We start from the raw sequence: 10,000 nt of genomic DNA, 5'->3' as shown, positions 1-10,000 counted from the left end.
ATCTGACAAGTGACTCTGTGAACAGACACACGCTACAGGTCACGTGTACCACACACACAAACACACCTGAGTTCTAACTGAAACATGCATGTGTAAACACATCCATGTGCGTGCATGCATACTTATTGAGAGTGGCTCCACCAACTAACTAGTCGGCCAGCTTCTCCACCTATCCTGTGCTTTGATACAGGAACATGGTTATGTATTGGATATCTGCCAAGTCAACGGGCAATCAACTGAATTCCAGATATGAACCAATCCCAGTGAGTTAGTCAAAGGGAAGTGGCTAATGTCTGCCGTCTTATCATAATGTCTGACATGATGTCTACTGTGTTTATGGCTATGGTTGAACCAGCAGCAATCTACACTGCTCTTCCACAGTAAATTACAACAATAAGGAAGCACTATAATGAAATTCCTTGGAATAACACTGTAGAAAACTACATTACAGACACAGGAACAACACACCCTGTCATGACAAACGACCTCGTTTTCACCCCCTCTCCCCATATCTTATCAACATACCCAGCTTAACCATTAACGCACTGAATTATGTTACCTACTGGGGGGATCTCTCTCTCTCTCTCTCTCTCTCTCTCTCTCTCTCTCTCTCTCTCTCTCTCTCTCTCTCTCTCTCTCTCTCTCTCTCTCTCTCTCTCTCTCTCTCTCTCTCTCTCTCTCTCTCTCTCTCTCTCTCTCTCTCTCTCTCTCTCTCTCTCTCTCTCTCTCTCTCTCTCTCTCTCTCTCTCTCTCACGAAGAAGAAGGTTAGAACAAAGTCAAAGCTCAATTCAATCTGACAGGTATCAAAAAACATGTTTTGTAGTTAAATCAAAGTTACTGCAAAGTTCCATCTTAAATCTAAGCAATTGTGAATATTATTGTGTATTTACTCTTTCCCCTAGCCATGGCATCATTGGTGTTTGTTGCATGGGGAGGTAACATCATATTTGTGGTGTCTTGTTGTAAGGGTTGGGTGGAATACATTTCAAATATATCAGTAATTGAAGACCAATTACATGGCTCTGAACGTAACCAGTATTGTATCCCATGATGTCACTGAACACAGGTAAGATATTCAGGTCACGTTGTGTGTCTGATGGGAAAATGTGAGACATGCTTGCACAACTCAAAATTCCCTGCACAATTCCCAACAAACCAGCCTGACGACAAACCAGTGTGAAGTGTGTGTGCGTGTCAGACACTAGCATGGTAAAACAAAAGGTGAGTAAAAAGGAAGTGGTTAATTTGCTGTTATTAATCTTTTGATAATCCCTGTTCTATCTACTTTGTTTATGGCTATGGCTGAACCAGCAGCAATCTACACTGCTCTTCCACACTAAATGACGACAATATGTAGGCACTAGATGAAATGCAGTGAATAACACTAACTTACTTAGCACACAGTAAGATCTCATTTCCCCCCTCTCTCCTCATCTCCCTAGCCCATATTTTATCAACATACCCAGTTTAACCATTAACCCACTGTATGGTGCTGGCTATGGAGGACTAAGCATTATTGCTATCTATATCCAACAGTGCCAACAGGTTATGATGTGTCTTCCATCGCTGGCTAAATTTCAGTGTCTCAGTCTCTCTCTCTCCCTCTCTCTCTCACACACACACCTTGAATAATACAAATGACCAGAGAGTCTGTAAATGTGCTAGTATAAAGCCAAATCCAGTATGATATGGTGTCGTCCCTGTGGCCGTGGGGGGAGCGTTGGAGATGGTCGTCTAGACCCTAGTGCGCAGACTCAGGACCACAGGAAGGCTCGGTGGACTAACCGAACCTGGACACACAAACCCACTCACACTCAAGTTCCCCATCAACACAACTAATTTCATGTCCGATTAGTAAAGGTAGTTTTAATAGACAAAAAGCCAAGATCCAACTGTCCAGCCGACTCAGAGACAGACGATATTCGAACCCTACAGTTCCACACGTGTACCACCGTCATCCACTACCATAGGCTGTCGGGGAACATCGACATTGTTTCAAACTCCCCGAGATCCGAACCATGTAGCGTGTAAACAAACGATGTTTCCCCTTTCTGACCAGCCATTCCGTCACATACCCCGTTCTCCCCCATGTGCCAATCGGACCCGATGTGAGCAAATCGTTTAGCAATATTATTGTTGTCAAAAAACCGATACGATTTGACGCAATACACTTACCAACCAGGCCTGTTTGTCCACCGCGCATCTCACCGGCCCTCATGTGGATGAGGATGATCATTTAGCTGTTCCCCTAAAGCAATAAACCAGATACTCATCGAGAACAGGGCAGCATTTTACTGAGGAAATGTACTTACCGGAGCGAAATTGGACACCGAGAACCGTGCCGTTCCTTTCTCCCCACACCCAGACTCCTTTTTCCCAGAACCTTTCCCGTGGTCGTCTTGGGTTTCAGTCAGACAGTCATTCAGTCCGAAAATGTCCAGATTCCAACACGCAGTGTGAATGCTCTCTCTCCTCGACCGAGTCAAACAGTCGTGAAGTCTTGATGTCTCTCTCCTTCATCCGGGCGCTGTGGGGGACGCGCGTCACTGGCTCAGGATGACAGTTTAAGATGAGGAGGGGGAAACACGCGTGAGAGTGTGTGTGTGTGTGTGAGCTGTGGTCAGTCCATTCAGACACACTGACCTTCTCTCACATAGGGTTGCTTTCCACCAGCCCACAGTATGCAGCTGCACCTCGACTTCCACCCCACCATCTCACGTGGTTCAATACAGTGACGCAATTACTTATTACTGTGTGGAATATGATCCATCTCCAGCATCAAACTCAAGAGGATGTTGTGTTTTGATGGATAACTTTGCCTTCACCGCCATGTTGACCTGAATCTAATCATGTCATCGACCTTGCAGCCATAAACAACAACAGTAGACATATGGCCCTGGGTTTTTATTAAACACTCATTAGAATTCCTATTATGGCTGTGGCCACGTGCACGTACGGTGGGCGTAGAGACGTTACGTAAGAGCGCAGTCAACAACAGAGGGAGAGAGAGGGAGAGAGAGAGGGAGAGAGAGGGAGGGAGGGAGAGAGAGAGAGGGAGGGGGAGAGAGAGAGGGAAGGGACAGAAAGCACACTGGATGAGACATGTGAGCTTTGAAATGATTGTTCCCTTGTGAATGCCTTCCCTTGTCTAAATTCTTCAACTTGATTAGAATGTGTACACTACTTTCAAAGATCACAATTCCTTATCTTTTGTACAGACATCTGTCTGGAGGTGGGAGAAGCTTGTAAACACAACTTGTAAAATGAAAAAAAAAAAAATGGAATTTTACCCACACCCTGTGTACCAAACGGATTTCAAAATACCATCAAAGTTTCAACTCGAGGCTTTATCAACCGTCTTAGGTGTGGTGCCTGGATGGCCTTTGCCGCCTGCTGCTTTAACTGAGATCTAATCTCGTGGTATCATCATGGCTGCAGGTTTACAATAGGAATAGAAAGGCTCTAACTCCTGACTCCAAAACATTCACTACAGCCTAATGAATCACTTTGGTGAATTACATTCTACAGTAAGTGTACACAAAGCTTCAATTTAATTAGAGGAAAAAATGGTATTGGTCTATGTAAACAGTAAATGAATGACCAAACCATTTAAGCGTTTACATTTAATCAAGCTCCATTCAGTCATGTAGGGGTCAATGTAGCCTAGGCCAGAGTAGTAAATGAAGAACATACTATGGCTTTAGCTACTGTAGTCCACATGCACTAGCACACTCTGACATCCCCCTAACAAATACCACAGCGCTCTCACAGTGACAGGAAACCTAATTTTCATGTTCTCACTGGTATACTAAAGGTCTACTCATCATGAACCCTGCTTTTTTTAGCATATTCAACGTTGTGTGAATATTGTTTTCTCATAGATTTTGTTTTGAATATTATATCATCAAAACTGCATTTGAAAGTTTATTTAGAATCTTGGAAAATCTGATTATTCTTCCACCAAGTTCTGTAAAAGATCAATACATTGATTATATCGATATTAGTTTTGATATAATATTAATAGTAAGTCATTCTATTGTCTGAAATTGACAGATTTAATTTAGACTGTGGCCAAATTGCACTGTATCATCTGATATGGTTGTGTCTGACATTAAGTTTAAGTGGAATTTGCAGCAGATCTGCATTGATAGAAGTCTTCAATGTCAGTTGGATGTAATGATGTGCACTTGTTTCATTGGTTCACAAAAGTAAATGACTGTATGGCCACAAAAACATCAACAAACAAAAAAAATATAATATTTATGAAGGCGTAATGTGATTTGATACAACTAAATAAAACCCACAGTTATCATTAGTGTGGCTGTAACCTGTTTAAACCCTGTTTGTATCTAATATGAACAACAATGTGTTGTAGCCTATACTTGGGTCTGGTGATATCTATGGTGATATCTCCCCTATACTGTACTAACATGTGAAGACAAGCCTGTCAGTGGGTGTGGTGTATTTGTTATGTATTTGTTATCCCTCATAGAAACAAGCAATACCACTGCTTTTAGGACCTCAGAGAAACCAAACCACTTTGGTTTGATATCATAGTCATATTCACAACTCAATGATACAATAATAACAATAATACAATACAATAATGACAATAATAATGATTCGGAATTTAGGCAGTTATTTGTTGATTGTATAATCCCCCATCCCCCACTCATTCACTCAATTGTTTATTCATGTAGTTAATTATTAATATCCTTTTATACTATTTGTTCTCACACAAATTCATTCATTCGTTCATTCAGTCGTCATAGTATGGTTTTTGTGGTGTGATCACTATCGATTTGATATGTTTTTGTCGTCTGACATTCTTGTCAAAAGAAGCCTTTGTAACCATGTGACCATGGCATGAAATAGCGATGCCATTTTCTCTGTAATTTTGCTGCAGTTCTTTTTCTGACCACTTAGGGTGTGCATACAATTGACTGTGGACTCAACAAGCTAGACAGACAGAGCAAGATACTGTAAGAATGTCAGACACCACTGGAATCAATAGAATGCCAGAGATTTGAGCATAAGATCTTAACTGTTGTTGTAGGTAGCCCACCAAATCTAATTGGATCCAAAAGTGAAACCCTCTCTAAACTGCTTTCCTAAACTATGACACCATAACAAGTAAACAGCCATATGCATAATCCACTTCAGAGGGTCATAGCTACTGTATTATTGCTGTGTATTGTTACTGCTGTGCTGCTACTGTGTTCTATTGTGTTTTCAGAGAGTAGAGGTTGTGCTGTCATACGCCCTGTATCCCAGTACATATGGCAATAAACTTTTAAACTTCATTTGTTCATTTATATTTTCTTTATTGACTGGAGTCATTTCTGTCCAAAAACAAGCCAGTTTAGGTCAAGCCTCTGACAGATGTTGAGAGTGGATGAGATGTTGGATGAGAGTGGGCTGGCTTATCGATCAGAGTGGACATATAGTGGCTGGATAATGGCATGGTGGAGGTGGAGGCTGAAAAGATGGACAGACAACAGTTGAGTTGCGTGTGATGAACAAATTCTGTAACTAAACACAAACCTGTAACTAACCACAAACATGTCTTGACACAAACATGTCTTGGCAGAATATATAATATTGCAAATGTAAGCTGTGTGTAACATTTATTTATTTTTTGACAAGATGAATGGTGAGTTTGTTGTCTTTTAGATCAGGTGACTTTTGAGCTAGGACATAGGAGTCAGCTGGACATGACTGGCAACACATTTTGTTAGGGGGGTCAGGGGGCAGATTTATTCCAGAGGAACATTTATTTTTGAAAAACTTGCTTTTAAATGTTAATTTCTAGTGACTTTTGAGAAAAGGATAAAGACAAATGTTAACTTACATTTGATGCAAATTTCAAGGCTAAGGGGCACTTCCAGAGGCACTTACTCTGGTACAGTCCAATCAGCCTTAGGGCTGTTCATAGTGGGACTACATTGTGTGTGACAGGCATCGTCATTCCAGCTCAAAACGCTATGTCTTTCTAACATGTACATTTGTATTCGCGTTTTACTTATATTTACTGTTTGTTGTTGCCTACAATGACTTTACCCGGCGCAGTGAGTAGGCTAATGATGCTGCTGAAGCTGAGGCTGACAATAGCAGTGCAGAGGTCTTTCAAAATAAAAAGCTAAAAAGCCTGCCACGATACTGGTGACTTGTTTTTCAAAATAAAAGTCCCACAGCAAAATAATCTAATATTATTATTGAGGGGGATCAAATGGCTGCTTCTATGTATATTCCATGTCCCCTGACTCAGATGCCTTTTCCGTTGAGAAATATGTCAGTCGCTCTTTTCAGCAATTACATACTTTGCTAACATGCAGCTTACAGATAAGGAAAGAGAACAACAAGCCGACTAGCTTGTCACCGGTACTTGTCATTGTCATTATCAGGTAGTAGGTCATGTATGTCATTGTTGCAAATAGAGAGAAAAATATTGCTTAAGGGTGACCTCACCTAAAAGATAAAATCACTTTACGACATGTTGAGAAATTGTAAGCCTATGTGTTACACACATCTGATATTCGCAATGAAAAAATCCCAGATGGGATCAAATGACTTGGGATTTTACATAGGTACTCACACCGGGAGCGTTACAATCTGAAGCCACACCCCTCTACTGGGATACGGAAGTCAAGTTTCCCCGTTGACCCTCACTACAAATAGCTTACTGTTGGCCACTTTCGACATTCGCCGTTGTTGTTATTTTTATAACATCAATCACCTGCATCATAATTAAAAGGAGATTGTACCCCACTGGAAACCCCATTGGAAACCGCACTTCCGTACCCCAGTAGAGAGGTATGGCCTCTGTGAAACTGTGTCACTCCGTGAGTATGTACTGGAACCAGAGGGCAGAACCTGTTCATGGTGAGTTTTGTGATTTTGACGATCAATGTCATGCCCCAATCCCAGCAAAGTAGACTATATTTTTATCCTCACCATCGTTCTTTTAGAAATGATCACATCATCCTTTTAGAAACTAATGTTCAATGTGTTGAAGTCATAGTCTTCTAGGTGACTGGATGAATCTTACCAATTCAAGCCTTCAGCAGCTCTGCACTCTCCGCTATCAGCTTGGGACCCTGTGGGAAAACCAAGAGGAAACATTTATTTCGGTGTCAAACCATCTCAGTTGTTCAGAATTAGTTTAGAAATCTGTCTCAGTAATGCTGGCTTTATTATAAAATGTCTACACATCTTGGAATGAGTCAAAACATGAGTTATTCAGACAATACTGGAGATTTGAATAAATTCTTTTAAGAAAATCCACTTGAAATAAAATGTTGTATTGACTAGGTCATATGATAGAAGTCATTTTGATAGAGGGGACGCGTCGTCAATGATTTACTTATAATAAGTAATAATAACCTGAATTTAAGGCATGGTGGAGAAAGTATTCAGCCTCAAAGAGCGATATGTGTGTGGGGAGGCCGGGGGGGAGGGGGTCATACCTCTATCAGAAAGCAGGCGTCCTGGTTCTCCGGGACGCAGCAGGTCTTCCTCATGGCCTGGTATTTAGCGGAGATGGTCTCCAGCTGCTCCTTCGTGATGGTCGTCTTATGCCTCACCAGACCGTACAGAAGCCTGATGTCACACACAGACCCCCCCCCCCACACACACACACACACACACACACACACACCAATACATGAGAGACAGAGACAGAGAGAGGGAGCAAAAGAGAGAGAGAGCGAGTAAGTGTGAGCACATGATTGTAAGTATAGATATTAGTGATTGCGTGTGTGTGTGTGTGTGTGTGTATGTGTGTGTATGTGTGTGTGTGTGTGTGTGTGTGTGTGTGTGTGTGTGTGTGTGTATGTGCGTGTATGCATGCGTGCGTGCGTGTGTGACCCACTTCTTCTCAGACAACAGCAGGTCTTTGCCAGACTGGGTGCATAGATGTGGTCCCATTTGGAAGTTGCTGGGGTCAAGCGCTGGGGACTGGAACTCTGTGTCAGGCAGAATGGCCAGGACGCAGCCCCTGCGTGTTGAATAGGACTGGTTACAGCAGTGGGCGATGCGAGGGTTGATGCTGGATGTGTCATAGTCGTTGCAGGTGGTGTCCAAGATGTTGGTCATCTGTTGGAAGAGGAACAACCCATGTATAGACTGTATAGACCCATTTTGACTGTATAGACTGTATTGACTGTATAGACTCAAGTATCGACTGTATAGACCCATGTATAGACTGTATAGACCCATGTATAGACTGTATAGACCCATGTATAGACTGGATAGACCCATGTTTAGACTGTATAGACTGTATAGACCAATGTATAGATTGTATAGACCCAAGTATAGACTGGATAGACCCATGTTTAGACTGTATAGACTGTATAGACCCATGTATAGACTGTATGTACCCATGTTTAGACTGTATAGACCCATGTATAGACTGTATAGACCCATGTATAGACTGCATAGACTCATGTATAGACTGCATAGACCCATGTATAGACTTATAGACCTATGTATAGACTTATAGACCCATGTACAGTATAGACTACTAGAACATGGGGTGGGAATGGAAGTTATATCTTTAGGTAGGGTCTTGTCAGAATTGCGGCTTATCTTGTGAGAAATGTTCATTGTAATCAGGCTTATGTATTGAGTGGAGTGTGTGTGTGTGTGTGTGTGTGTGTGTGTGTGTGTGTGTGTGTGTGTGTGTGTGTGTGTGTGTGTTTTTTTTCAAACCTTCTCCTCCGCGCAGGGCAGGACAAAATGGTCAGGGTCTTTCTTGCAACACTCGTCTATGACATCAGCCATTGCCTCAGACGCCACGTTGATCAGGTCAAAGGAGGCCTGGGGCATCTTACGGGTGTACTGCTCCATCATACTACACAGAGACAACACACAAGCTGAGCAACGTTACACAAATGATATTGTTGCAAATACAAGCATGTCAGGCTGAAACAATTGGTTAGCCATTTGTTAATCATTAATTAACCGGGCATTATTTATTAGCCATTCATTAACAATACATTCATTGTTAAGTAACCATGAATTAATCATTATCAAACCATTAACAACATCTAAATATAAATCTGACCAAATGGCCAAATTTGATGTACACTGACACATTTAACATGAAGGACATCCTCTTTGAGGTTAAATCAAAGAATATCTGATAATGGAAGATCATGTCTCAAATTTAAATATATTTTATAGCAACTTAAATATGCCATACTGCTGTATTGTTGTGTTGTCACTATCATTATTCATGACTCTGCCTAGCCATATACCATGGATGCACTAGCACTGCACTGTAAACTGTGATCATATGAATATGGATTAGTATATGTTTGTAAATATTTCAAGATTCTTCAGCAGTTCTTCTGCTATTCAAAGATCAAATAATCACATTTTATTCAATAACAATACAACTTTTTTTTTTCAAGAAGAACCAGATAGGATTTTCCTCTTTTTCCACCATTTTGTACTCACTTCATATGCACGATCCTAGCAGCAGAGAGGTACAGAATACACAGTATACAATGGAGAGAGAATAGAGAGTTGACCGACTAGCACTAAACCTCTCCTCACCTTTTCTCAAAAGTTTGCCTTCCCACGAGAGCCTTAAATACCCACATCGTAGTGAAGTAAGCGATGCCATCAGTGATCATCTTTTCCACGTCACTCTCTGCCAGCTGGTGAAACAAATGAATGAGCCAACATGCTTATGACCCACATGAGACACGCAGGACAGACAGTAAAGGACCCAACTGAGACACCAGTATACACTATACTAACCAGCAAACACGTAACCTAAATGTTTTTTTCTGAGGTCAACACGACACTGTCTTGAGTATGATAGTTGGTAAGGCATACCAGTGCGATAGTGTCCTTGAAATACAGTAACAGTTTGTTTTTTTAACAACAACTACATCAACTTTTAGGATTGTTTAGGTGCCCTGCTGTGACATGCGCATGACAGTGTTATGGCTCAGACAAACCACAGATAGACAGACATAGACAGACAGACAG

At 41.4% G+C, this 10,000-nt stretch overlaps 2 protein-coding genes across 4 annotated transcripts in view; both read right to left on the bottom strand.

Annotated features, from left to right (window-relative positions):
• slc20a2 (solute carrier family 20 member 2) overlaps positions 1–2,736 on the bottom strand; it is a 46,473-nt gene extending 43,737 nt beyond the window's left edge. For 2 of the 3 annotated variants that reach the window (XM_083672686.1, XM_083672689.1), the window contains exon 1: positions 2,314–2,736. The gene's annotated coding sequence lies outside the window, so the exon portion shown is untranslated. The remainder of the gene's footprint in view (positions 1–2,313) is intronic. The other variant, XM_083672687.1, reaches the window with a different exon arrangement.
• Positions 2,737–5,392: 2,656 nt separating this feature from the next.
• The window catches only part of gc (GC vitamin D binding protein), a gene marked incomplete at its 5' end in the record, with an annotated part of 9,632 nt that continues 5,024 nt past the window's right edge, over positions 5,393–10,000 (bottom strand). Inside the window, 6 exons of the mRNA XM_083673214.1 lie at positions 5,393–5,479; positions 7,050–7,098; positions 7,468–7,600; positions 7,872–8,095; positions 8,711–8,852; positions 9,560–9,663. Of these exons, the coding sequence (XP_083529340.1) occupies positions 7,054–7,098; positions 7,468–7,600; positions 7,872–8,095; positions 8,711–8,852; positions 9,560–9,663 (648 nt within the window). The 3' untranslated portion in view covers positions 5,393–5,479; positions 7,050–7,053. The remainder of the gene's footprint in view (positions 5,480–7,049; positions 7,099–7,467; positions 7,601–7,871; positions 8,096–8,710; positions 8,853–9,559; positions 9,664–10,000) is intronic.

Source organism: Argentina silus (genome assembly GCF_951799395.1).
Source record: "Argentina silus genome assembly, chromosome: 7".
In the NCBI taxonomy this organism is placed as follows: Eukaryota; Metazoa; Chordata; class Actinopteri; order Argentiniformes; family Argentinidae; genus Argentina; species Argentina silus.
This window is presented reverse-complemented; position numbering and strand designations above follow the sequence as displayed.